Source organism: Papio anubis, chromosome 19 (genome assembly GCF_008728515.1).
Source record: "Papio anubis isolate 15944 chromosome 19, Panubis1.0, whole genome shotgun sequence".
In the NCBI taxonomy this organism is placed as follows: Eukaryota; Metazoa; Chordata; class Mammalia; order Primates; family Cercopithecidae; genus Papio; species Papio anubis.
Genome location: NC_044994.1, coordinates 45,396,984 through 45,424,904, shown reverse-complemented (window position 1 = coordinate 45,424,904; position 27,921 = coordinate 45,396,984). Strand labels below are relative to the sequence as shown.

The 27,921-nt window shown below is 36.5% G+C and overlaps 1 protein-coding gene across 5 annotated transcripts in view; it reads right to left on the bottom strand.

The window, feature by feature from the left end:
• DCC (DCC netrin 1 receptor) overlaps window positions 1-27,921 on the bottom strand; it is a 1,226,567-nt gene that overhangs the window by 225,352 nt on the left and 973,294 nt on the right. For all 5 annotated transcript variants that reach the window (XM_017951762.3, XM_017951759.3, XM_017951760.3 and 2 more), the window contains exons 13-14: window positions 20,864-21,005; window positions 2,918-3,028 (exon numbers count right to left, since the gene is read on the bottom strand). In XM_017951762.3, coding sequence (XP_017807251.1) covers window positions 2,918-3,028; window positions 20,864-21,005 — 253 coding nt within the window. The remainder of the gene's footprint in view (window positions 1-2,917; window positions 3,029-20,863; window positions 21,006-27,921) is intronic.

Sequence of the window (27,921 nt, the reverse complement as noted above, 5' to 3'; positions counted from 1 at the left end):
CTCCCAGGTTGAAGCAATTCTCCTGCCTCAGCCTCCTGAGTAGCAGGGATTACAGGTGTGCACCTCCACACGCAGCTAATTTTTGTATTGTTAGTAGAGACAGGGTTTCACTATGTTGGCCAGGCTGGTCTCGAACTCCTGACCTCAAGTGATCTGCTTGTCTTGACCTCAAAACCTAGTTTTGAGCTCCACAGTTGCTAGCTGACTACTTGATTAAGTTAGTTAAATTTTCATAGCTTAAGTTACTCACCTATAATGTAAGGCTAATAATGTATACTTCATAAGGGTAGATGAAAGGATGAAACATAAATCTATAAAATTTAAAAAGTAATTACCAGGTAAATAAGTTAGAATAGAAAAAAGTAACTATTTACATAGTTTATTGTGGCCACCCTTTTATTTTTTACATAAGACAAATTACAACCTCATGAATTTGAGATATATATGGCAAGAAGGATGCCAATCACCAATTAGGCTCTATTCAGGATGACTGTTCTTGCTTTTTCTTCTACCTGGAGGGCTCTAGTCTGACCTATTCACATGGCTTCCCCTTCACTTCCTTAAAGTCTAGGTTCATATTTTATCTAAACAGAGAGATTTTCTCAGCTCCTTATATAAATCAGTACTTTCTAATCCTTGCTATCCCCTCTACCATGCTGCTTTTTCTTCAGAGCACCTATCACTATCTACCTCCATCTGAATAAAACTTATACTCCTTGGGTGTAGGGACTTTATTTATTGTTTAATCTCTAGTACCTAATGTAATATCTGGCATATATAGATCTTTAATAAGAGATGTATGCTGAATAAATACATGAATGAAAGTTTTCTAAGCTATCAGCAATGGGTATGAACTCTGTGAAATGTGACTTTTGGTAGTCCCACAACTTTTCAATTATATAACCTAAGAGAAGTTAAATAGTATCTCTAAGCCCCAAGTTACTTTTTTGTAAACTCCTATATTACCTCTGGGGTTGTCTTAAAGTCACTGCCTGTGTTTGCCTACTTAGAATACATTTTTTGTGTGTGCATGCTTCAGCCAGAGTAATCTCTACAAAATGCAATTCTAATTAAGTCACTATTTTTTAAATCAACCTTTGATGACTTGCCTAAAACAAAGTTATTGCCTTAATGACATTTAGACAATGTTTAACATTCTTAACTTTGTCTTGTCATATTTAGAACCCGCTTATCTTACAAACTTCATCATATGCCATCTCTGTGTTTCATTCTTGATGGCCTTTTTCAGTCCCCAAACAGCATCATTGTCTTGACTTCAAAAACCACATTTACCTTACTCTCTATTCCTTCCCCTCAACTGCCAATGTATTTTTTGCATACCTAATTCTTATTCATCCTTCAGTTCTCAATATAAATGCAAGTCTGTCTGTTTGCCTGCCGGTCCGTCCATCCATCCATCCATCCATCCATCCATCCATCCATCCATCCATCCTAAGTTGAACTACAGTTTGCAAGTACCCAATCAGGTTTTAACTATAACAATGGCAACTTCCTATACTTCACCTAAACTGTCTATCTATCTTTGCTATACTCCAAGCTCCATGAGAAAAGAACCAAGTGTTTCTTATTTATTATTTATCAAAGCTCAGCACAGTGCCTGATGCTTAGTAAGATTCCTATAAATATTCATTGAATTAATATATAGTCACATGGCAGAGATTAATATTATTATGGAAATATCAACTATTGATTGTTTAATGCTACCATAATTATTTAGTAAAATCAAATCTGTGGCTATAGAAAAATCATGAATGATGGTGAGGAATTCAAAAAGAAAAAGAGAAAGATGAAGGAGAAAGAGAATGAGATGGAGGAGTTCAGGAAAGAGGAAGGAAGACATGAGAAAGAGTAATAAAAGAACTAGGAAAAGAATGAAAGTGAGGAAGACATGGAAAGAGAGATTAAAAATGTAAGGGAAAATAAGGTAATATAGAGTTTTTACTCTCAATTTTTACTGGAATAATTTCAGATGTATCAGTTAAGGAATAAGAGAATTTCAATGTTAGCTATAATAGGCAATTATCTTGTACTGTCACATTTTCAATACATATGAGTTTATCTTTATATCTACCTTTAATTGACACTAGTTTTGATTATCTAGCTTTAGGAATACTTATCATATCTCACTTCTTTCCAAGGACCTCTCATTTTTATGAATTCTTACTTTTTAAATTTTTAACTCTAATTCTATATATTTCTGTTTTATTATTTAATGTTTTATTCTGTCACTTCATTACCCTTTCCTCTTAAATTTTATTTTAAAAATTTAGTCATGATGTTTTTATTTCCAGAGCAATTTCTCGTTTGCTGATTTTCAGGAGTTTGCTTATATTTAATTTATTAATATATTAATCTTATATGAATCCTAATATCCTACTGATGAATGTTTCAGGACAACTATCAGCTAAGCAAATAAATTAGGTTGTTTTTTATATCAAGAAAAGGTAATGATAATATCATAAGCAAGTAAAAAAATACATATAGATGTTTTTCAAAAGCCTCATAAAAAGGCAAGAGGAGCTATATTATATAGTTATAGTTCATGATTACTATGATACATTACACTAATTCTTGTGGACGAAATGGTTAAGGCCGATTATTCAAAATAAAATAAGAAGAAAATACCTTATTTCAGATGATCTTGAAAACAAATAACTTGCTATGAGGACCATGATTATTGCATAATCAATGCTACATCATTCATGGGCTAGCATTATTTACGTGGCATTGTTGAAGACTATGTATTCACTAATGTTTCCCTGTTGTGTTTAGAATATGAACATATAATAAGAATGAATGCCACCAAAATTAGAGTTCATTCCTTTTTTAAGACACTTTTTGAAGCTGAGGTAACAAGAAGATAATCAGAGTGATAGTAACTGGGAAAAAGTCTTACCATCCAGATCATTCTCTGGGGTCTCCGCAGTATACCAGTTGGAAGGTGGTCCAGTGCCATTGACTGTCATTGCTGACACCTGGAAACTGTACTGACTTCCTTTCTCCAGTCCTATGAAAGAATTTTCCACAGTGGGGAAGAAAGTTACTATGCACCAAGTATTCCTACGTGGGTTTCAAAAAGCTTCAGCAAAATTGTAACAATAGTGGACATGCTTTACATTGTTTGTGACTATTGTGGTAATGATTATTTTGACTAAAAGGGTAGAAATATCATAGCAAGAAATAAAATTAATTTTTATAATTCTTATGAGTTTTTTCCATTTTATAAAAATATGTCCATGTAAATAGCCTAGGGGCAGATGCAGAATATAAAGTAGAAATGATGAAGAAATAATCAAAAATTGCATGGATCATTTTTCCTTACTCTTTGGAAGAGCCATGTCTATAAATCAAGAACAGTCAATCTAAAAATTTATGTCTCCATCATTCATTCATGGTCTGTGATTATGTTTTCTTTAGGCCAAAAATCAAGAATCCAAAGCCACTGCACTTCAGAAGAAAATATTAGGGCCTTGGTCTCTTCAAACTATCTTTCAAGAATATTTTGTTTTGCATTAGCTTCCATACAAGAGATATAGAAAATCAATCTCTATGATAATTTTGGCATAATATTGTGCACAATGATCACATTAGGGTTTATTTTAAAAAGCACAGAGAACACAGGTAAACTAGAGAGGCCACACGGATCATTCATCTGATATATGAAAATTTTTGATGTAAGTGACTTTCCTCTCCACTTACATTTTTGATGTAAGTGACTTTCCAAAAGCTCAAAGTAGCTCATTAACATGATAAATTATTGTAAAACAAATGATATTTGTGAAAAAACCATGTGATATTTTTGAGACTCAGACTAAATGATCAAGTCCTTAAACCTCAAGGAATTAAACAACCCTGATAAAGATAAAAATGTAACCATTATCCCCCATTCATCTGAAATAGTGCAAATATTTGGTGCCAAGAAAAAAATGCATAATAAAAGAAATTATGCTCTTGTACAAAATTACATATTTGAAAATTTTTTGCATAGGAAGATGAGTACTTAGTGGTAAGGGGAATTCAAACTTACTATTAATAGGAGATGATATTTTAAATGATGGTTAGAAAGGATTAGTTATTGCAAGGAATGAACAGTTGCCTTTAATAAATAGTACTATTAGACCATTTGATAAATTCACCCACATAATGATATTTATAACACAAATTTCTGTCCTCTAAAGAAGCTTCTAATTTTATAAAATAGTTTGGAAGCTCCATGAAGACATATAATGAGACTGTCATTGAATGTGTTCTTGTTTTGTTATTAATATTATTCAGGTTTTAATTGTATATTCATAGGGTCCACAATAGTACCTGAAGCAGGGAAGATGCACACACAAAACAACACTTGAAAAAATCTACTAAAACTGATTGGGTACAAAAACACTAACATAGAGAAAATATTAGGTTAATACACAGCATTTCAACCACATCAACAAGATGGCAAAGAGATGCTTCAAACATAAGGCCTTTGTCATTCCTTAAGTAGGTTCATGCTCGCTTTGATTTGTTAACATGGTATTGATCTAATTTTGTTCATTTTTTTCATCATTTCATAGGCACTGTTGTTGATTACTGAGGCAGTGGGATTACAGAGATTTTCCGGGAAATTAAAAAATTAATAGGGAGAGAACCTTGAGAAGAAATGGTTACCTACTCATAACAGCTTATGACTTTCATAATGCTCCTGTTTAAAATAAAGTTCTAATCCATCAAAAATGTACTCATGCTATGTAGAAGTTTAACTTCACTTTTATTTAAAATGAATAAGCAATCATGTCAATACTGTCTCAAGTGATTGATTTGAAATACGCTTTGTGATGGTCAGTTATATGTATCAACTTAGCTAGGCTACAGCACCCAGTTATTCAATCCACCACCAACTGAGGTATTGCTGTGAAGGTATTTTATAGATGGGACTAAAGTCCATATTCCGTCGACTTTAAGTAAGAGATATTGCCATAGTCTATTTGGATGGCCCAGATTTGATCAGATAAAAGGCCTTAAGTGCAGAACTGAGGCTGCCCTGAGGCAGAAATTCTGCCCTGCCATGGCTGTGGACTTAGCTTGAGAGCTCCAGCTTGCCCCTTAATGGCCTGCCCAGTGGATTTTGGAATTGCCTGGCCAGCCATCATAACCACTTAAACCAATTCCTTGCAATACTTTTCTTAGTATGTATTTCCTGCTGGCTCTTTCTTTCTCTGGTAGAAACCTGACTGATATACCTGTTTTAAGTAAAACAAAGTCTGCTAACAACTTGAAGTTATCATTAGAAAGCAGTTTAGATTTTTGTTGGTTTAAAGTTTGTTTATCAGAGACAAGGATTGCAACCCCTGCTTCTTTCTTTCTTCCTTCCTTCTTTTCTTCCTTCCTTCCTTCCTTTTCTCCCTCCCTCCCTCCCTCCTTTCTTTCTCTTCCTTCCTTCCTTCCTTCCTTCCTTCCTTCCTTCCTTCCTTCCTTCCTTCCTTTTTCTTTCTTTCTTTCCATTTTCTTGGTAAATATTCCTCCATCCCTTTATTTTGAGTCTGTGTGTGTCTTTGCTAGTGAGATGGGTCTCCTGAATGCAGCAAACTGATGGGTCTTGACTCTTTCTCCAATTTGCCAGTCTGTGTCTTTTAACTGGGGCATTTAACCTGTTTACATTAAGGTTAATAATGTTATGTGTGAATTTGATCCTGTCATTATGATTACACAATGCTGGTGATTATTTTGCCCATTAGTTGATGCTGTTTCTTCATGATGCCGATGGTCTTTACAATTTGGTATGTTTTTGCAGTGGCTGGTACCAGTTTTTCCTTTCCATTTTTAGTGCTTCCTTCAGGAGCTCTTGTAAGACAGGCCCAGTGGTGACAAAACCTCTCAGCATTTGCTTTCTGTAAAGGATTTTATTTCTCCTTTGCTTATAAACTTAGTTTGGCTGGATATGAAATTCTGGGTTGCAAATTCTTTTCCTTAAGAATGTTGAATATTGGCCCCCACTATTTTCTGGCTTGTAGTGTTTCTGCAGAGAGATCTGCTGTTAGTCTGGTGGGCTTCCCTTTGTGGATAATGTGACCATTCTCTCTGGCTGCCCTTAACATTTTTTCTTTAATTTCAATCTTGGTGAATCTGACCATGATGTATCTTGGGGTTGCTCTCCTCAAAGATCAAAAACAAAACAAAACAAAGAAGGGGATTACATAATGGTAAAGGGATCAACGAAACAAGAAGAGCTAACTATCCTAAATGTATATGTACCCAATACAGGAGCACCCAGATTCATAAAGCAAGTTCTTAGAGACCTACAGAGAGACTTCAACTCCCACTCAATAATAGTGGTAGACTTTAACACCCCACTGTCAATATTAGACAGATCAATGAGCCAGAAAATTAACAAGGATACTCAGGACTTGAACTCCACTCTGGACCAAGAGGACCTAATAGACATCTATAGAACTCTCCCACCCCAAATAAAAAAAAATATACATTATTCTCAGCACCACATCACGCTTATTCTAAAATTGATCACATAATTAGAGGTAAAAAACTCCTCAGCAAATGCAAAGGAATGAAAATCATAACAAACAGTTTTTAAACCACAGTGCAATCAAATTACAACTCAGGATTGGAAATTCATTCAAAACCACACAACTACATGAAAACTGAACAACCTGCTCCTGAATGACTACTGGATAAAGAAATTAAGGCATAAATAAATAAGTTCTTTGAAATCAATGAGAACAAAGACACAACATACTACAATCTCTGGGACACAGCTAAAACAGTGTTTAGAGGGAAATTTATAGCACTAAATGCCCACAGGAGAAAGGAGGAAAGATCTAAAATCAACACCCTGATATCACAATGAAAAGAACTAGAGAAACAAGAGCAAACAAATTCAAAAGCTAGCAGAAGACAAGAAATAATTAAGATCAGAGCAGAACTGAAGAAAACGGAGACATGAAAAACCCTTCAAAAAATCAATGAATCCAGGGGGTGGTTTTTTGAAAAGATTAGCAAAATAGACCACTAGTCAGAATAATAAAGAAGGAAAAAGAGAAGAATCAAGTAGACAATAAAAAAATGATACAGGGGAGATCACCACTGATCCCATAGAAATACAAACTACCATCAGATAATACTATAAACACCTCTACACAAATAAACTAGAAAACCTAGAAGAAATGGATAAATTTCTGGACATACACACCCCCCACACGCTGCAAGACTAAACCTGGAAGAAGTCAAATCCCTGAATAGACCAATAGCAAGTTCTGAAATTGAGTCATTAATAGCCTACAAACCAAGAAATGCCCAGGACCAGACGGATTTATCGCCAAATTCTACCACAGGTAAAACGATGAGCTGGCACCGTTCCTTCTGAAACTATTCCAAACAACAGAAAAAAAGGGATTCCTTCGTAACTCATTTTATGAGGCCAGCATCATCCTTATACCAAAACCTGGCAAAGACACAACAAAAAAAAAAGTAAGTTTCAACCCAATATCACATTGATGATGAACATCAATGTGAAAATCCTCAGTAAAATACTGGCAAACCGAATCCAGCAGCATAGCAAAAAGCTTATCCACCATGATCAAGTTGGCTTCATCCCTGGGATGCAAGGCTGGCTCAATATATGCAAATCAATAAACGTAATCCATCACATAAACATAACCAGTAACAAAAACCACATGATTATCTCAGTAGATGCAGAAAAGACCTTTGATAAAATCCAACACCCCTTCATGCTAAAAACTCTCAATAAACTAGGTATTGATGGAATGTATCTCAAGATAATAAGAGCTATTTATGACAGATGTACAGCTAATATACTGCATGGGCAAAAGCTGGAAGCATTCCCTTTGAAAGCCAGCACAAGACAAGGATGCCCTCTCTCACCACCCCTATTCCACATAGTACTGGAAATTCTGGCCAGGGCAATCAGGCAAGAGAAAGAAATAAAGAGTATTCAAATAGGAAGAGGGGAAGTCAAACGGTCTCTGTTTGCAGATGACATAATTGTATATTTAGAAAACCCCATCATCTCAGCCCAAAATTTCCTTAAGCTGTTGAGCAATTGCAGCAGTCTCAGGATACAAAATCAATGTGCAAAAATCACAATCATTCCTATACACCAATAACAGACAGAGAGCCTAATCATGAATGAACTCTCATTCACAATTGCTACAAAGAGAATAAAATACCTAGGAATACAACTTACAAGGTATGTGAAGGACGTCTTCAAGGAGAACTACAAACCACTGCTCAAGGAAATAAGAAAGGACACAAACAAATGGAAAAACATTCCATGCTCATGGATAGGAAGATCAATACCATGAAAATAGCCATACTCTCAAAAGTAATTTATAGATTCAATGCTATTCCCATCAAGCTACCATTGACTTTCTTCACAGAACTAGAAAAAAAAAAAAAAAAAAAAACTACTTTAAATTTCATATAGATCCAAAAAAGAGCCTGCATAGCCAAGATAATCCTAAGCAGAAAGAATGAAGCTGGAGGCATCAGGCTACCTGACTTCAATCTATATTACAAAGCTACAGTAAACAAAAAAGCATGGTACTGGTACCAAAACAGATATATAGACCAAAGTAACGGAACAGAGGCCTCAAAAATAACACCACACATCTACAGTCACCTGATCCTTGACAAACTAGAGAAAAACAAGCAATGGGGAAAGGATTCCCTATTTAATAAATGATGTTGGGAAAACTGGCTAGCCATATGCAGAAAACTGAAACTGGACCCCTTCCTCACACCTTATACAAAAATTAACTCAAGATAGATTAAAGACTTAAATGTAAGACCTAAAACCACAAAAACCCTAGAAGAAAGCCTAGGACATAGGCATGGGTAAAGACTTCATGACTAAAACAGCAAAAGCAAAGGCAACAAAAGCCAAAATTGACAAATGGGATCTAATTAAACCAAAGAGCTTCTGCACAGCAAAAGAAAGTATTGAAGTATTGTTAGAGTGAACATGGAACCTACAGAATGGGAGAATTTTTTTAAATCTATCCATCTGACAAAGGGCTAGTATCTAGAATCTACAAGGAACTTAAACAAATTTACAAGAAAAAAACAGCCCCATCCAAAAGTGGGTGATGGATATGAACAGACAGTACTACTACAAAAGAAGACATTTATGCTGCCAACAAATATACGCAAAAAAAAGCTCATCATCACTGATCATTAGAGAAACGCTAATCAAAACCACAATGAGATACCGTCTCATGGCAGTTAGAATGGTGATCATTAAAAAGTCAGGAAACAACAGATGCTGGAGAGGATGTGGAGAAACAGGAACACTTTTACACTGCTGGTGGGAGTGTAAACTAGTTCAACCATTGTGGAAGACAGTGTGACGATTCCTCAAGGATCTAGAGTCAGAAATACGATTTCACCAAGCAATCCCATTACTGGGCACATACCCAAAAGATTATAAATCATTGTACTATAAAGACACACGTACACGCATATTTATTGCAGCACTATTCACAATAGCCAAGACTTGGAACCAATGCAAATGCCCATCAATGATAGACAAGATAAAGAAAATGTGGCACATATACACTATGGAACACTATGCAGCCATACAAAAGGAGGGGTTCATGTCCTTTGCAGGGACATGGATAAAGCTGAAAACCATCATTTTCAGCAAACGAACACAGAGAGAACCAAACACCACATTTTCTCATTAATAAGTGGGAGTTGAACAATGAGAACACATTGACACTGGGAGGGGAACATCACACACCAGGGACTGTCAAGGGGTGGGGGTATAGGGGAGGGATAGCTTTAGGAGAAATACCTAATGTAGATGACGGGTTGATGGATGCAGCAAACCACCATGGCACATGTATACCTATGCAACATATCTGTACTTTTTGCATATATATTCTAGAATTTCAATTATAATAATAAAAAAGAAAGCAGTTTAGAGGCCATCTAGTGTATTGTAAGTATTTCCCAAAAGGGATCTCACCTGGCCAGGCCAAACTATTTATCAGAGTATCCCTTCCAACCATATACAGTAGGGGAGTTCTTCATATCTTCCTTTCTATTATATCTGCAGTGAAGTTTTAGCATCCTGTAGAGATTAGTGCCCTAGGTCACTCTGAAAATCTTGCCAAATGTCTTTGAAGTATTAAATTTTATCTTTAAAACATCTTCAACTTTGCTGGACTGTGGAACCTAACTATAAACACCTAAAAAAGTTAGGTTAAGTATAAAAAAAACATTTAAATATGTACCTAAAATCCCATTATTAAAGAAAATCTTAAGTAATGTCTAGTCAATGGCTCATATAATGCTGAATATCTAACAAAGTATCCCTGCAAGTATAGCAGGAATACTTTTGTTGTATGAGAAATTCACCAATGGAGGTAACTCACTTTCAAGTTTTGCTTTGTGGACAAGTTCCTCCTTAGATTGCACTGAATCTGATTTGCCATAATATCACTTATGGATAGATTGCACTAGTTTTATCCTACTGGGATAAAAACAAATAAAATTTCTCCTATAAAGCATGTTTATCCAAGACTTTAGATTCTAAATTCAGTACCTTTTGTATCAAACCTTTATCAAGAAAATTAAACTTGTGATCCTTTTTTTAAGCCCAAGTAAGTGCATGATATAAAGCAGAAGCAAACATTTTGGCTTTTCAGAGAAGCAGTCTGGACATTAACTTTAGAATTCCAGGTTTCAGGTGGCCCTGCTTCTATGCTGTGAGGGGTATTTGGTTGGGAAAATTTTAGATATACTAGAGGCCCTTTTAATAGCTATTTCCTATCTAACGTGATGAAGTAATAATACATGCTTCCACTTTATAGTGTTCTTGTGAGGGTCAAATGAAAAATTGCTTGTAAAAGTAATTTATAAAATCAAGCATTTCATAGATGTAATAATAACTGACATTGGCACAGGGATTTTCATGTTACTTTCTTACTTGATTTTCAAATATCCTGCGATTTTGGCACAGAATACATGATTGGTACCATTTTAGAGATAAGGATAACAAGGCTCAGAGAAATTAAACGAGGGTACTTTGGTGTTTTAACTAAAACTTGGACTATCCTTGGGTAAAGAATCTGGGCTCTGTTCTGTCTCTTGCTGGGCACCTTCTAAGGCCCACATGCCCTATGCTAGAACCCAAGAGAGACATCAGCAACAAATGTAAAGCACTATGCAGGCAAGGAAGAAATAGCTGTTAATGATGACTACATCAGACTTGAATAATAGGCAGTTAGGGAGGTTACCTAACTGATGATTCTATTATTTTTGACAGTGGATCAACCTTAAAAATCAGTAATATCCAAATTTAGTCTCAAAAAGAGTTAAATTGTTCTCTTGCTTAGAAATGCGGCTGGGAGCAGTGGCTCACGTCTGTAATTCCAGCACTTTGGGAGGCCGAGACAGACGAATCACCTGAGGTCGAGAGTTCCCGACCAGCCTGGCCAACATGGTGAAACCCCGTCTCTACTAAAAATACAAAAATTAGCCGGGCATGGTGGCGCACACCTGTAATCCCAGCTACTCAGGAGGCTGAGGTGGGAGAATCACTGGTACCTGGGACGCAGAGGTTGCAGTGAGCCAAGATAGTGCCACTGCACTCAACCCTGGGTGACACAGCGCGATGCTGTCTTCAAAATAAAAAATAAATAAATAAATATACCCTACTAGAAAGAGGAGTTATCTTCCAGAGTTATACCAACAATGACCACCACCAAGCAATTTTGGGGGACCCCAACTCTGATAGTTGATATCAAAAGATCTTTCTATCCCTTCCCTTCCTTCTCTCCTTCCCTTCCTTCTTTCTTCCCTTCCCTTCCTTCTCTCCTTCCCTTCCTTCCTCCCCCTCTTTCTCCCTTTCCTCCTCCCTCCCTTCCTTCCTTCCTCCCTCCACCCTTCTTCCCTCCCTCCTCCCTTCTTCCCTTCCCCTCTCCCCTTCCCCATCCCCTCCTCTTCCTTCCCTTTCCCTCCCCTCCTCTCCCCTCCCCTTCCCTTTCCCTCCCCTTCTCTCCCTCCCCTTCCCTTCCTTTCCCTTCTTCTCTGTCTGTCTTTCATTGGAGGTGGAGTAAAGAGAAGCCAGTCTGTAAAAGCTTTTTTGTATGTATATTTTTGAAAAGCTGTTATCTTAGATCTAGTTCCTGAACTAATAGGAATTTTTTTTTAATTTAAATAAGTTGGCCACTAAAGATTTTATTTAATCTGTTCTAGAGTTATTCAGCTCCTCTAGCTATATGTAATCTTTAATTTTTATTGTCCAATAGACATCTTTTACCATCCTTGTGTTTTTCTCCTGTCCCTTTTAATACTCATATAATCATAAATATATTGCCTACGGTGAGAAACACATTGTTTACAGTTTAAGAGGTAAGAGTATAGTTTTTCTATTCAGGCAGTATTAGGTTTGAATTTTCATTTCATTACTTATTAGCTGGTCAACCATGAAAAACCAGGCCTCTTTGTTTACTTCTATGCCCTCATCCATAAAATGGGGATATATAAATAAAAACTGTTATAAAGATTAAAATGGAAAACACATATATAGTTTTTAGCATAGTGAATGGTTTGAGTTCAGTAAGTAATAATATGGCTGTTAGTATTGTTGTAAATGTGAAACATTATTTTTCATGTTAATTATCTTTTACAAAGTTGTATAACAGTCTTAGTCACTCACAATAAAGTGAACTAAAGATGACAACTTGCATAGTGAAAAGAGCACATAATGAAGAGTTAGAACACACACAATTCACCTGGGATCATCTCCTTAACTAGTGGAGGACCTTTGCAATATCATGCTCCAGACCTCAGTTATTTCTTCTGTAAAATAAGCAGTTTGGCTGGGCAAGGTGGCTCATACCTGTAATCCTAGCACTTTGGGAGGCAGAGGAGAGAGGATCACCTGAGGTCGGGAGTTTGAGACCAGCCTGGCCAACATGGTGAAACCTCATCTGACTATACAAAAAATTAGCCGGGTGTGGTGGTGCATGCCTGTAATCCCAGTTACTGGTGAGGCTGAGGCAGGAAAATCACTTGAACGCAGGAGGCAGAGGTTGCAGTGAGCCAAGATCGCACCACTGCACTCCAGTCTGGGCAATAAGAGTGAAACTCCACCTCAAAAATAAAATAAAATAAAATAAAACCAAACCAGTTTGGATGAAATGAATTCTGTGTTTTCTACTATGTGTGTCAGGATAATAAAGTTCAATCTCAACAAGTGTGTGTATATGTGTGTGTCCTAGAAGCTTCTAAGTATACCTTTATCGTAAAGGAAATGTGGTGTTAACTAGCAATGCTTTTCTTAGTTGTAAAAAAATTCAATTGTTGAAAGTTGATTATCTCTGCATGTTTCTATCCTGAATGCTAAGCCCTCAAGCTCTGTAATTTTTATGTTGTATTTCTAATTTTTTAGATCCTCTACTAAGAGATGGCATATTATTCAAACAACATAATTCCCCAATGTTAACCCTGTTATAAAATTGCTATGCTGTTTTTCAGTCCATAAACTATCAATGCATCTTTATTATTATGTTTATTATATATTGACCATGAAACACAAGAAAACTCTTAAATTCAATACAAACAACCTTCCCTGAAGAGCAATCAAAAAATAAAAACATTTTAAAATTTAGTTGACGTGGGTTCTCACAATAAACCTGATAACAGCGATTTCAATTCTTGTTATAACTCTGAATTACTTTGTTATTACAGATGTCTCATTATTCTCATTTTTTTTAAAAAAACACACATGCACAACAAAAAACACCTAACAAATAGAAGATTGTAAAAAAGAAAATATTTGAGTATCTAAACCTGAATATTTATAACACACAAATGGAGCATTCTGAAATTTCCAATTTTTTAATCAGCCAAATCAATAAATCCATGTATCTTACAAGCATTAAAATCATAGGGTCAAATCCCTTACATTTTACAGTGCTGTAGATTTACATGGAAAACCAATTAGCTCTGCTTACAACAAAGTGTGCAAGTTGCTAGATATATCCTGGGGACATGTCTAAACAACAGCCAATCTACCAGTGTGTAGCACTCCCTGGTTCCTTAATGTTTTGTAGCACTGAAGACATATATTATCAAAATGTCTAGCAATGCAACAGGTGTTTCTGTAGCCCAATCACAGAGCACAGGAGAGGAGGGAAGGATTTTCCAAAGCTATTCAAAAGACTTTTAAGTATATGATGTTGTTCTTTAACTCTTTTTATTGCTTTAGTGCAGATTTAGAAAGAGCATATATATATTTTTACAGTAAATCTCAGGCATAGTCACACACATAACTGCACATATTTTGTTTGCATTCCTAAATGCTTTATTATAACTCATGAAATCAAGATGTAACAATATGAACAAAGCCTACACATTTTGGATCCAAATTCTTACAGCTCTATAAAGATGCAAATGGGTGCTTGTGAGCTGTTCCTAATAACTAATTAATTCATCTCACTTTGCTTTTGGCTGGAATGATAATAAACCAGAGTGGTGATGGGTTACCTCATGCTAATTAGAAGCTCTAATTGTCACACATATTTTAGATGAATGAAAATGTAGAATGGAATTATTTATTTTTGAATAAGTAAAGTTTATTAGAAGATACAACTCAAAATGATGGCCCTTGAGAGGAAAAACAATAAAAGGAGTTTGTAGTAGTTTGAATGGCATCCCCTCAGAATTCATGCATGTCTGAAGGATCAGCATGTGACCTTATTTGGAAATAGGGTCTTTACAGTTATAATTAGTTGATGATCTCAAGATGAAATCATCCTGGATTTAAAGTGGGCTCTATCTCTAATGTCCTCATTGGAAGACGAGAAAGGCCAGGCACAGTGTCTTATGCCTATAATCTTAGCACTTTGGGAGGTCGTGGATGGAGAATGACTTGAGGTCAGGAGTTTGAGGCCAGCCTGGGCAACAAAACAAGACCTTGTCTCTAGGAAAATTTAAAAATTATCTGGGTGTGGTGAAACACACCTGTAGCCCCAGCTGCTCGGTAGGCTGAGGCAGGAGGACCACTTGAGCCCAGAAGGTCAAGTCTGCGGTAAACTATGGTCACGCCACTGTACTCCAGCCTGGGTAAGAGTGCAAGACCCTGTCTCAAAAAAACAGAACAAAACAAATAAAAAAGGAAGAGGAGAGAACACAGAGAGGAAAGTGATAAAAAGATGGAGACAGAGATTGAAGCAATGCATCTACAAGCCAAGGAAGACCAGGGACTGCCTGCAACCCCAACAGTTAGTAGAGAGGCATGAGATGGGCTCTTCCTCAGAGCCTACGGAGGCAGCTGAACCTACCAACACCTTGATGTCAGACTTCTGGCCTCCTGAACTATGAGAATAAATGTCTGTTCTTTCAAGTTATGAAATTCATGGTATTTTGTTTTGGGTGTCTGATGGTAAGAAGGCTAATAGTTGCTGCTGTGCGTTTTTCCAATGATTTTACCTTAAACAGAGGGAAAGTCCTAAACGTTGTGTTATTTAGGGAGTTAGAGTCTTGGTTTGAAAATACTAAACTGAATGTGTTAACTTCCATTTGCCAAAATAACTCATAAGGACTAAGCAATTAATGCTAGCAAATTCTATTGGCCATGAGGCTACTGTTTTTCATTTCTTTTCTGGACCACTGTTTCCTAAGCCATTCAGATGGTATTAAGTTAGCATTAGTGCGAGGAAATCTTAAAATTTCTTTTTTGATTCTACTTTAAGTTCTAGGGTACATGTGCACAACGTGAAGGTTTTTAACATAGGCATACACGTGCCATGTTGGTGTGATGCACCCATTAACTCATCATTTACATTAGGTATATCTCCTAATGCTATCCCTCCCCTCCCCCAACCCCACGACAGGCCCCAGTGTGTGATGTTCCCCTTCCTGTGTCCAAGTGTTCTCATAGTTCAATTCCCACCTATGAGTGAGAACATGCAGTGTTTGGTTTTCTATCCTTGCGATAGTTTGCTGAGAATAATGGTTTCCAGCTTTATCTATGTCCCTACAAAGGACATGAACTCATCCCTTTTTATGGCTGCATAGCATTCCATGGTGTATATGTACCACATTTTCTTAATCCAGTCTATCATTGATGGACATTTGGGTTGGTTCCAAGTCTTTGCTATTGTGAATAATGCCGCAATAAACATACGTATGCATGTTCTTTAAGGTAGCATGATTTATAATCCTTAGGGTATATGCCCAGTAATGGGATTGCTGGGTCAAATGGTATTTCTAGTTCTAGATCCTTGAGGAATCACCACACTGTCTTCCACAATAGTTGAACTAGTTTACAGTCCCACCAACAGTGTAAAAGTGTTCCTGTTTCTCCACATCCTCTCCAGCACCTGTTGTTTCCTGACTTTTTAATGATTGCCATCTAACTGGTGTGAGATGATATCTCATTGTGTTTTTGATTTGCATTTCTCTGATGGCCAGTGATGATAAGCATTTTTTCACGTAAGGCTGGTTCAACATATGCAAATCAATAAATGTAATCCAGCACATAAACAGAATCAAAGATAAAAACCACATGATTATCTTAATAGATGCAGAAAAGGCCTTTGACAAAATTCAACAGCCCTTCATGCTAAAAACTCTCAATAAATTAGGTTTGATGGGACATATCTCAAAATAGCAAGAGCTATTTATAACAAATCCACATCCAATATCATACTGAATGGGCAAAACTGGAAGCATTCCCTTTGAAAACTAGCACAAGACAGGGGTGCCCTCTCTCACCACTCTTATTCAACATAGTGTTGGAAGTTCTGGCCAGGACAATCAGGCAAGAGAAAGAAATAAATGGTATTCAATTAGGAAAAGAGGAAGTCAAGTTGTCCCTGTTGGCAGATGACACGATTGTATATTTAGAAAACCCCATCGTCTCAGCCCAAAATCTCCTTAAGCTGTTGAGCAACTGCAGCAGAGTCTCAGGATACAAAATCAATGTGCAAAAATCACAAGCATTCTTATACACCAATAACAAACAGAGAGCCAAATCATGATTGAACTCCCATTCACAATTGCTTCAAAGAGAATAAAATACCTAGGAATTCAACTTACAAGGGATGTGAAGGACCTCTTCAGGGAGAACTACAACACACTGCTCAATGAAATAAAAGAGGACACAAACAAATGGAAGAATATTCCATGTTCATGGATAGGAAGACTCAATATCGTGAAAATGGCCATACTGCCCAAGGTAATTTACAGATTCAATGCCATCCCCATCAAGCTACCAATGACTTTCTTCACAGAATTGGAAAAAAAACTACTTTAAAGTTCATATTGAACGAAAAAAGAGCCTGCATTGCCAAGACAATCCTAAGCCAAAAGAACAAAGCTGGAGGCATCACGCTACCTGACTTCAAACTATACTACAAAGCTACAGTAACTAAAACAGCATGGTACTGGTACCAAAACAGAGATATAGACCAATGGAATAGAACAGAGCCCTCGGAAATAATACCACACATCTACAACCATCTGATCTTTGACAAACCTGACAAAACAAGAAATGGGGAAAGGATTCCCCATTTAATAAATAATGTTGGGAAAACTGGCTAGCCATACGTAAAAAGCTGAAATTGGATCCCTTCCTTATACCTTATACAAACCTTAAATCAAGATGGATTAAAGGCTTAAATGTTAGACCTAAAACCATAAAAACCCTAGAAGAAAACCTGGGCAATACCATTCAGGATATAGGCATGGGCAGAGACTTCATATCTAAAACACCAAAAGCAATGGCAACAAAAGCCAAAATTGGCAAATGTGATCTAATTATACTAAAGAGCTTCTGCACAGCAAAAGAAACTACCATCAGAGTGAACAGGCAAACTACAGAACGGGAAAAATTTTTGCAATCTACTCATCTGACAAAGGGCTAATATCCAGAATCTACAAAGAACTCAAAGAAATTTACAAGAAAAAACCAACCCCATCAAAAAGTGGGCTAAGGATGTGAACGGACACTTCTCAAAAGAAGACATTTATGCAGCCAACAGACACATGAGGAAATCTTAAATTTTCAAAACCAAAAATTGTAATATTTTTAACTTATTTTTCATTTTGTATATGAAATTAAAATACATATCATATTGTTGTTACAAAATAAGCAATACTCACGATCAACATTTTGGCATATATATTATTGTAAATATTTTTATGTGAATGCTTTTTTAAATAAATATGACCTCTTCTACTAATATTGACTTAAAACTGGGGTATTTGCTTATTGTTTTAAAACAATAATTTACATATGATTTAAAACAATATTTAAAATTATTTTAATATTTTATTTCAATATTTATGATTTAAAACATATTACATATGATTTAAAACATATTTAAAACAATAATTTACATATGATTTAACATTTTGACACTATTCCATTTAAAATAGACATACAGTATTCCAAGATACAATTGAGTCTGAATGTTCTAGGTAACTTCCTATAGCTGGATACTTAGGTTTTTAAAAACACTATTTGCTATTAAAATAATATGACAATATGCTTCTAGCTAAAAACTTTGCAAAAATGTGATTGCTTCCTAGGTTAAACTCTCAGGATTTGGAAACCTGGGTCGTATCTTTATGAAAATAAAATTACACATAGAGACATACATCCACATACACATGTATATACTTCTGTATAAAATACCTATATAAACATTGCTTTCCAAAAAGGTTGTAGACATTTTCTGTCCCACAAGCAGTATAAGAGACTTAACGTTTCTCATATGCTTTCCAGAATGGGATGCCTGCATTTATTTGTATCTTTATTACTTTAATCAAAGGAAAATGCTAACTCATTTTCATTTTAATTTGCATTTCTCTATTTGCTAATGAGATTGAACATTTTATCATCTTTATTGGCTGCATATAGTTCTGTGAATTGAACACCCAATCATTAATTTTTTATTAGAATATTCATCCTTTAATTATTTTATAGTAGGAAATTAATTTTTATTTTCAATGTTTATCATTTGAGAAGCAAAAGCAATGATGATAAAGTTTTCAGGCTTCAAATCTCTATGTCTGGAAGAACACATGGCTTGGATTAAACTATCCTTAGTGTCTCTTCTACTCTAATATTAAATCTTAGAATTCATACTAAAATATTTTTAGCAAGATTTTTCAATTTTGGTGATTTCTCTCAAAGTAAGAGTCATATTGTACCAAATATCCTAATGAACACATGTTCTTAACTTCGATTATTTCTACCATCTTCCCCATTATTTTGTCAGGGGAAAAAAAGCCATAGGATCTTGGCTTTCAAAATCTTTTAAAATGATATGGTAAATGTCATAACTTTCTGTTAGATTCAACCATTCCCTGCCTCAGATATTTTGTCCATATTTAAAACATGATTTTTGGCAATTTACTTCGGAAGTGCTCTGGCCATTATGCTAAAATTATATAGGCATAAAAGACAACCTGAGAGAAAAGAAGAAAAAATAAATAAATTACTTTCAGGTCTCTGATGGTAGGCTGAACAACAAGCTTATAATGTGTGTGTGTCATGATTTCAAATGGAAATTCACTGAGTGTCTTGTGTAGAGAAAAGGAATACATAAGGGATTACTTTCTTTTTTTCTCACTTGCAATGGTAGTTTACCTCATCTATAAATTGTAGTCATGTGCTTTATGGTTTGTATATCGTCCTGACCCAGTTTATGTGCCACTTCAACGTCGCTCAACATCATCTACTTAGTTGTGTCATGAGCCACTCTATATGCTTTGCTTGCCAAGTTTCTGGCAGTAGCTCAAGATGTTCCTAGGTCTGAAAAGCCCTGAGCTCTGATCATACCCTAGGCCAGGCCATCATCACATAAAATGCTGATTGAGAAAAAGATACCTATGTGTCTGCACAGTCATCAGAAGCTCTGGCTTCACAGGGGACTGCCTGGGAGGTGCAGAGTAATCAGTAAGCTGTTGGTGAACTCAACCAGTGATAAACAAGAGAGCAACTGCTCACACCTTCTATCCATGGACTGTGAGACCGTTCATGCGGCTTCTCGAGAGACAATCAGGAAACCTAGCAAGCTCTGTGCTTTGTCTTGAAGTTGTAGCCACCACAGCTGGATAATGTACCACCATTATCTGTTTTCTCTTCTTCCCTGGATCATTTTCCTTGTTCTCTCATTCTTATTTTCCTGAACTTAAAACTTTAAAAGGCATTACCTTGAAAGCCTGGCCTCATTCTGTTTTCCAGGAATCTGGGCTGACGTGAATTAAAGGTTGTGGTTGTTAAAGAAAATACATGATTATTTTATAAAATTTAAAATATATATTATTTACATGTACACTGGGTCCAGTTTTCATAGAGAAGTTTGATCTACTCTGAATTCTATCAATATTGGTGCAAAAGTGAATTTCCTTTATATTAGCAGAAAGTAGATTAATCTCTCTATTTTACAATCTACTCTTTTCTTCAGTTTTCAACCCATTCTCACCCCTGAATATTGGTAGAGAGGAATCAAAGTGATTGAAATTGGAACAATTTCATTAGATGACTTTTAAAAGTTATTAGTTAAAATGTTAAGTTTTTAGATAACAGATGCTTTTGCTGAATCAGCAATGCTGAGAAACTAATATGAATAAAAATTTTATGATACATGGATTAAGACGATGATCCAGAAAGAAACATATAGTGAAAACATTATAGAGAATATAAAGTTAAAAATATAAAGGTTATTCTTGTTCCAGCCAATAGATGTCACCTGCCAGGATGCCAGGAAAAAAAATCAATGTTCCTTTGGAGTGAGAGTATATATTATTCCTAAAGCATTTAATTCATCAAAACCTTGCAAGACTACACCATGTGAACACTGACCTGTGAATAGGTACCAGAGGTTGTTTGGCTCCAGCGTTTCCATCTCACCCCTGCGGGTCGTCTTTCTGTGTCGAATTTTATAGCCAGTAATAAATCCATTTTGTGTTCCTGATGGAGGAGGCAGCCAGCTAACTTTGATACTCTGTAAAATAATAGATATAAATTAAAACATTGAAGAAAGAAAGGACAATGGGACAGGGTCAAAGAACCAAACATAAATGTGAAGAAAGCAGAGAAGCAAGAAGTGTTAGCAATTGCCACTTAAAGACAAATTAAATTTGTTCTTACAATCTGACACCATTCTTATTTGTCTGGTTTTAACAAAAATACACAATTCCTTTGATTGGTTGAATGCATTATCACCTCTCCTTTGCATATGCTGTTAAAATGACAGTAAAATATTCTAAATGGTATAAAGTCATAAAACAATACAGAATAAGGCTATATTGCAAGAGAGATGTCAACTAATATTCAGAAGGTGCAAATTGGAGGGAGATATGGTATATTAGTGTGTTCTCACACTGCTAATTAAAGACATACTCGAGACTGAGTAATTTTTAAAGAAAAAGAGGTTTAATGGACTCACAGTTCCACATAGCTGAGAAGCCTCACAATCATAGCAGAGGGCAAAGGAGGAGCAAAGATATGTCTTACATGGCAGCAGGCAAGGGAACGTGTGTAGGGGAATTCCCCTTTATAAAACCATCAGATCTCGTGAAACTTATTTAGTGTCATGAGAACAGCACAGGAAAGACCTGCCCCCATGATTCAATTACCTCCCACTGGGTCCCTCCCATGACAGGTAGGAATTATGGGAGCTACAATTCAAGATAAGATTTAGGTGGGGACATAGCCAAACCATATCATAGGGTGACTGAGCCAAAGAAGAGAGCCTGAAAACTAAATACCTTTTTAAGAGATAGTAACGAAAAAGCAAGGCAATGAAATGCATGACAAAGGTCAGGGATGCCTGGACATTGTTCCTGCTTATATAACTTGGAAGGTAGGACTTTCAAGCATAGTTTTGAAAGGTTTCTACCTATACCGAGTAAAACCAGGCTACTAACCCTCCCTGACCTTGGAGGTGTTGATAGTTTTATCCTCTGGGGATATTGAACTCAAAGGCCAAAGTTTCTGAGATATTAAACACAGGAGAGAACAAGGATGTACAGGGATATAGGCAAGGGTAATTAAATCAAAGATATGAGCTACCCAGGTCTTCTTTCTTCATATGACACCTAGAGCAATGGCAACCAGGTATATGCTTCTTGGGTAGAATATCAGATAATCCTTCTCTAGAGAAAATTATTATCTTTGCCCTAGAGGAAAAAAAAAAACAGTCATATCCCTGATCAATTCCCCAACAATGAGGCTACTGCCAATATGGAGAGAAGATAGGGAAATACTGGGTAGAAGAAGGCGGTTCTCTGGCAAAACGCCCTGCCCACAAGCCTGAAAACCCACAGTCCTAAATGGGAACAGTCATTCCTGTTTTCACACCCAAATGTTGCCATTTGGCCTGCCATGTCCCCCTATCCTGCACCCATATTAACCCCAAACACCAGGCTCCACAAGCGAATGAGTAGACTAGTAGAAGAGCAGAGGAACAGAAGAACAGTGTGGAAGAGAAGAAAAGAAGAGAAGGAGCATCTGAACATCGAGAGGAGTTCAGCTGGGGGTGGTCGGGTAGGAGATCAGCCGTGAGACGACCAAACTCCCGGAGAAGATCATCTTCCCACTCCATCCCTTTTCTAGCTCCCCATCCATCCCACTGAGAGCCACCTCCATCTGGCAATAAAATCCCCCTCGTTTACCATCCTGCAATTTGTTCATGTGACCTGATTCTTCCTGGATGCTGGACAAGAACCTGGGTACCAAGAGGCCACTGAGCTGGTTAAAACTTAAGCTGTCTGCAGATGGCAGAGCTGAAAGAGCACTGAAGCACATCCACTGGGGTTTTGGGAGTCACAGACACCCACCCCTAGATGCTACCATGGGCCCAGAGACCAAAAGTGCTCACCCTAGCTCCTGCCCATCTGCATGCTCCCTCTCCCATTAGGGGTTTGAGGGTGCAGCAGCCAAACAGACAAGCCACACCAGTGTCACACATTCTGCAAGGGTGTGTTCCAGGAAAAGAGTGCAATCTGAAAAAAAAAAAAAAAGATATTTAAAAGGCAACAAACAGCAGTGAAGACAATGAAGAAAATTGTAATGTGATAAAAGATTTACTATGATGAAAAACCAGACTCAAAAGAGTACATACTGTTTAATTCCATTTATGTAAAGTTAAAGAATGGGTAAAAGTAATCTACAGTATTAGAAGTCAGAATAGTTTATGGCAGTTGTTCCGGGCTTTGACTGGAAATGGGTACCAGGAGACTTTTTGGGGTGATGGAAATCTGCATATTGATTTCACGTTTGTTACTCAGATGGATACAATTGTCAAAATACACATTTATGGGCTGAATTGTGCCCACAAAGGGTCATATGTTAAAGTTATAACTTCTGTGTCTTAGAAGAATATGACTGAATTTGGAGATAAGTCCTTTAAGGAGGTAATGAAGTTTAAATTAGTTCATTAGGGTAGGTCTTAAATATGACATGATTGGTATCCCTAAAAGAAAATTAGGAAACAGGTATGCACAGAGAAAAACCACGTGAAGACACTAGCCATCTATAAGCCAAGGAACGAGGCCTCAGAAGAAACCAAATCTGCCAACACATTGATCTTGGACTTTTCGAGCTTCACTAACTGTGAGAAAATAAATGCCTGTTTTTTAAGCCACCCATTCTGCAATATTTATTTTGGCAGCCCTAGAATACCAGTATATTCATGAGACTGAACACTTATGATTTATCATTTCATTTATTTTAATTGCACCTCAACAAAAGAAGGAAGAGGAAGAGAAGCAGCAGTAGAAAAAAGAGAAAAGATTGGGGAAGAAAATGAGGATAGAAGTGTGTCAGTACCAAATCCTGACATAAAAATAAATCAATAGATTATATCTAAAAATGGTGAATTAAAACTGGTAAACTAACAGATATCTAAATAAGTAGATTACTGAGAAACATAAAGGTAAATGTCAGAAAAGAAAAAAAAAAAAAAAAAAAAAAAAAAAAAACAGCCAAATATCATAAGGCAGTCTTTAGGGAATGGCGGCAGGGTTTGAGGAGGGGAAAGAAAGGGCCTATTTGTTTTTGTTATAGTCTTGTTAGTACTATTTAATGTAAAAAATAATGTGCATGTAATACTCTGAAAATATTTAAATTAAGTTTAAAAATAAGCACAGAGAGGTTTTTTGTTTGTTTGTTGTTTTGAGGTGGTAAAAACAAATTACTGGCTGTTAAAAAGAATCCAGACACAGCTGGGTATGGTGGCTTACATCTGCAATCCCAGTACTTTGGGAGGCTGAGGTAGGTGGATCCCCTGAGGTCAGTAGTTCAAGACCAGCCTGACCAACATGGAGAAACCCCATCTCTACTAAAAATACAAAATTAGCTGTGCATGGTAGCACATGCCTATAATCCCAGCTACTCAGGAGGCTGAGGCAAGAGAATCGCTTGAACCCAGGAGGCGGAGGTTGCAGTGAGCCGAGATCACACCATTGCACTCCAGCCTGGGCAACAGAGCAAAACTCCATCTCGAAAAAAAAAAAAAAAAAAAAAGAATCCAGACCCAACATCAAATAATGGATTTGTTCAGGACCTCTCTGTCCCCACTTCAATCACGGAGCAGAGGCAGAGCTAGACTCTCCAGGGAGATAGAAATCCAAGGTCCTTCTTCCAGTTCTACTACAAATTAGCTGGTGCTCTACAAATAAGTTTCTTTGAGAGAAGAAAGAAATATAATCTAAATTTGCACTTACTTGCTGAGCACTTTGTTATTTTCTGTATAGCTGCCCTCACCCCAACACTGAATTTGAGAACACTGAAATATTACTCCCAGAGGAAATATAAGTTTAGGTTCCCTCGAGCCTCTGGTTACAACATTTTTGTCAACTGATGGGTACATAACCTCGTTTTATGTGTGTTTCTATTTAATGATACCTTATTTAATATGACCGTATTGTCAGCTCTTTAACATTGAACTTTAATGCCAGAAATAAGGCAGATCACAGCCTTCTTGCTCTTAGGAACCCTGGACAGTGCTTGAGCACTCCACTCTGGGATCATTTTAAACAGAAAAATCACCAACCAAAAGCACATAAAGGCAAAAAACATGGTGCCAAATAGACTTCAAAAAGGGTGCTTGTTTATAGTATGAGGGCTAAAACAAGAAGACAGAGAATCTTCTTGTTTAACCTCAGCTGGGAACATGGACATCTGGCAACTCAAATTTTACCCTGCTCTAAGCATAACCACAAAGCATCATGGGTATTGATTTGAGTTACACATAAATTTTAGCAAGCAGGCAGGCAACTTTGCAACTACAAAATCTATAAATAATGAGTATCAACTGTACTTATATAATAAAAATCTTTCACTAATTTCAGAGGAATCTAGTTACATACAATTGATCTGATTAAGTTGGTAGAATATATTCAAAATATTTTTGCACTACTGAGATACTTTACTTTGTTTCTACTATTCTTTAAGTGTGATAAATTAAGCACCACTCTTAACTACTATTTGTTAACATATTTTTTGCACTTACTTTAGACCTGGCAATGGTCTAAGCACTCTGCATTATTTATATTTTTATGCTTATTATGACTCTGTGAGTTAAGGTCTATTGCTATGACCTTTGTACAATTAGGTAAACTGGGACAAGAATGGTTAAATAACAGACATGTATCCAGCAATAGGCAGAATTTTAACTGAGATAACATGAGTCAAAAGGAGGACATTCTTTACTGCTTAATATTGCCTCCTATGAGAAGTTCAAGAGGCTGAAGAGTCTAATTTGTTTAGTTGTTACTCATTTAACATGCATCACCTACATTACTGCTGTGGTAAACATGTAAATAAGTCATGGTTTGCCCATTCTGGCTGAGGAAAGAGACATATAAACTAATAATGAAAAAACAGCGTGCTAAGGTTTATAGTAGAATGTCCAAGAGTGATTAATTCTATGTCATATGATCAGAAGGACTTTATAAGAAACTCATCCTTCAAGTGTGATTGGGAATTCATGGAGGGGTTGGGAATGGTATTTAAAACAGGAACTATCAAGAACAAACTTAAGGTGTAATGACAATGTCAAGCATCTTCAAGGGAAGCTCATGTAGTCTCTTAATAGCCAAAGCAAGGGATATATAGGACAAGGAAAAGGAAAGGTTGCAAAAGAGAGAGAAGGTTGGATTAATGTGTTCATTTAAGGCATTTGGCTAAGTTATTTGGGAGATAAAATAATGCATAAAATAATAGTATAGAGTCACCGGCTGCAAAGAACACATAGCCTTAAATACACACATGCCCATCGATGCCCTTCTTCCCCACCGTTCACACATGAAGGTGCACATGTGTGGACATATTCTTTACTCCCCAGTGTTTTAGAAACTACGAAAGAAAACCAGAATTAAAAGAATAGTCATAGTTATGTTTCACTACTCATCTTAGTGGTGAGCAGTGAAATGGCAGATATTGTCACCACTGATGATTTTACAAAGAAGGAAATTGAGGCACAGTTAAGTGAAGGATAGGCCTAAGGTCACCTTGCACTATCAATGGAAGACTTCCCAACTGTGGGGGTCTAATGTTCCTTTCATTATTTCACACTAAAATAAATAATAACAGGGAATTTACTTGGCAATTATACTCATCTATTTTCTCCTATTAACTATTCTCTTTTAAAACTTCAATTTAAATTATTCTTTTAAAATACATCCAATAAGCTTTCCCATACAAAGCCCTTGGAAAATCAAGGAGGGCCACCTTCTGAAGACTACAGCTGTAGTAAAGTAAAAAAGTAAAAAATAAATTCAAGTCGAAAAGGAAAATACAAATATAGATATTAAACCTTAGACCAAGAATTAGAACCTTTTAATTTCCAATTAATGTTTTGCTGTGACTTTGCTGAGTGACCTTCTGTAAGTCTTTTTTTTTTTTTTTAGACAGGGTCTCTCTGTGTCACCCTGGCTAGAATGCAGTGGTGCAATCAGGGCTACCTGCAGCCTACACTTCTCAGGCTCAAGCTATCCTTCCACCTCAGCCTCCCGAGGAGGTAGGACTACAGGCAGGAGCTACCATGTGCCTGGCTAAATACTTATCATATTTTTTTGTAGATACAGGGTCTTGTCATATTGTCCAGATTGGTCTTTAACTCCTAGGTTCAAAGGATCCACCCGCTCACCCTCCCAAAGTTCTGACATTACAGGAGTGAGCCACCATCCCCAGCTATGAGTCTAATAAGTGACCTGAATCTCCATGTACATACTGAAAAAGAACAATTGTGCTTAGTATGTCTATCAAGTGTAAATCACTTGATAAGCCTGGAGAACTTAATTATACTAATGATTACATGAGTAATAGTTTTTGACAATTTTTCTTTATCATATTTGAGGATTTCCAGTGATTGCTTAAATTATTCCCACATAGCCAATACCTTAATATCAATGCCAAGCAGCAATTAATTAATATAATCAGTTATACACTCAACACACCAGGAGGGAAATCCCCTGAATGGTTATTATTCATCTTTGGAAGTGATTTTTATCAGTTTTATTCATCCTCATCTGTAGGTAGCAGCTAAGTTTATTAGCATCTTTTGTGTTTTCTCATTGATTTCAAGCCTCAGCAGATTGCAAAGATTCTGGTAGTTAAATTCTTTCTTCTTAGGTTTTTTGGTAGATGATACAGCTGGAGGCTCCAAATTATATTGTGTTTTAGGAAGTTAAATGAAAGCATTGAGGCATTCTTTTCTTATTTAATGGTGTAAGGCGTCTTATTTTCTACATGAGACCTATTTTGCCACTGCCCAGTAGTTCAGACTTCATTTCCCATTCCCTCAGCAAGCCACCAAAAGCTGTCACTGTTACAGGAACATTTTTGTCAAACAACCTAGCTTTCATGGGCAACCCTGGCAATGATTTTTATTAAAAGTACTTAACACATGACCT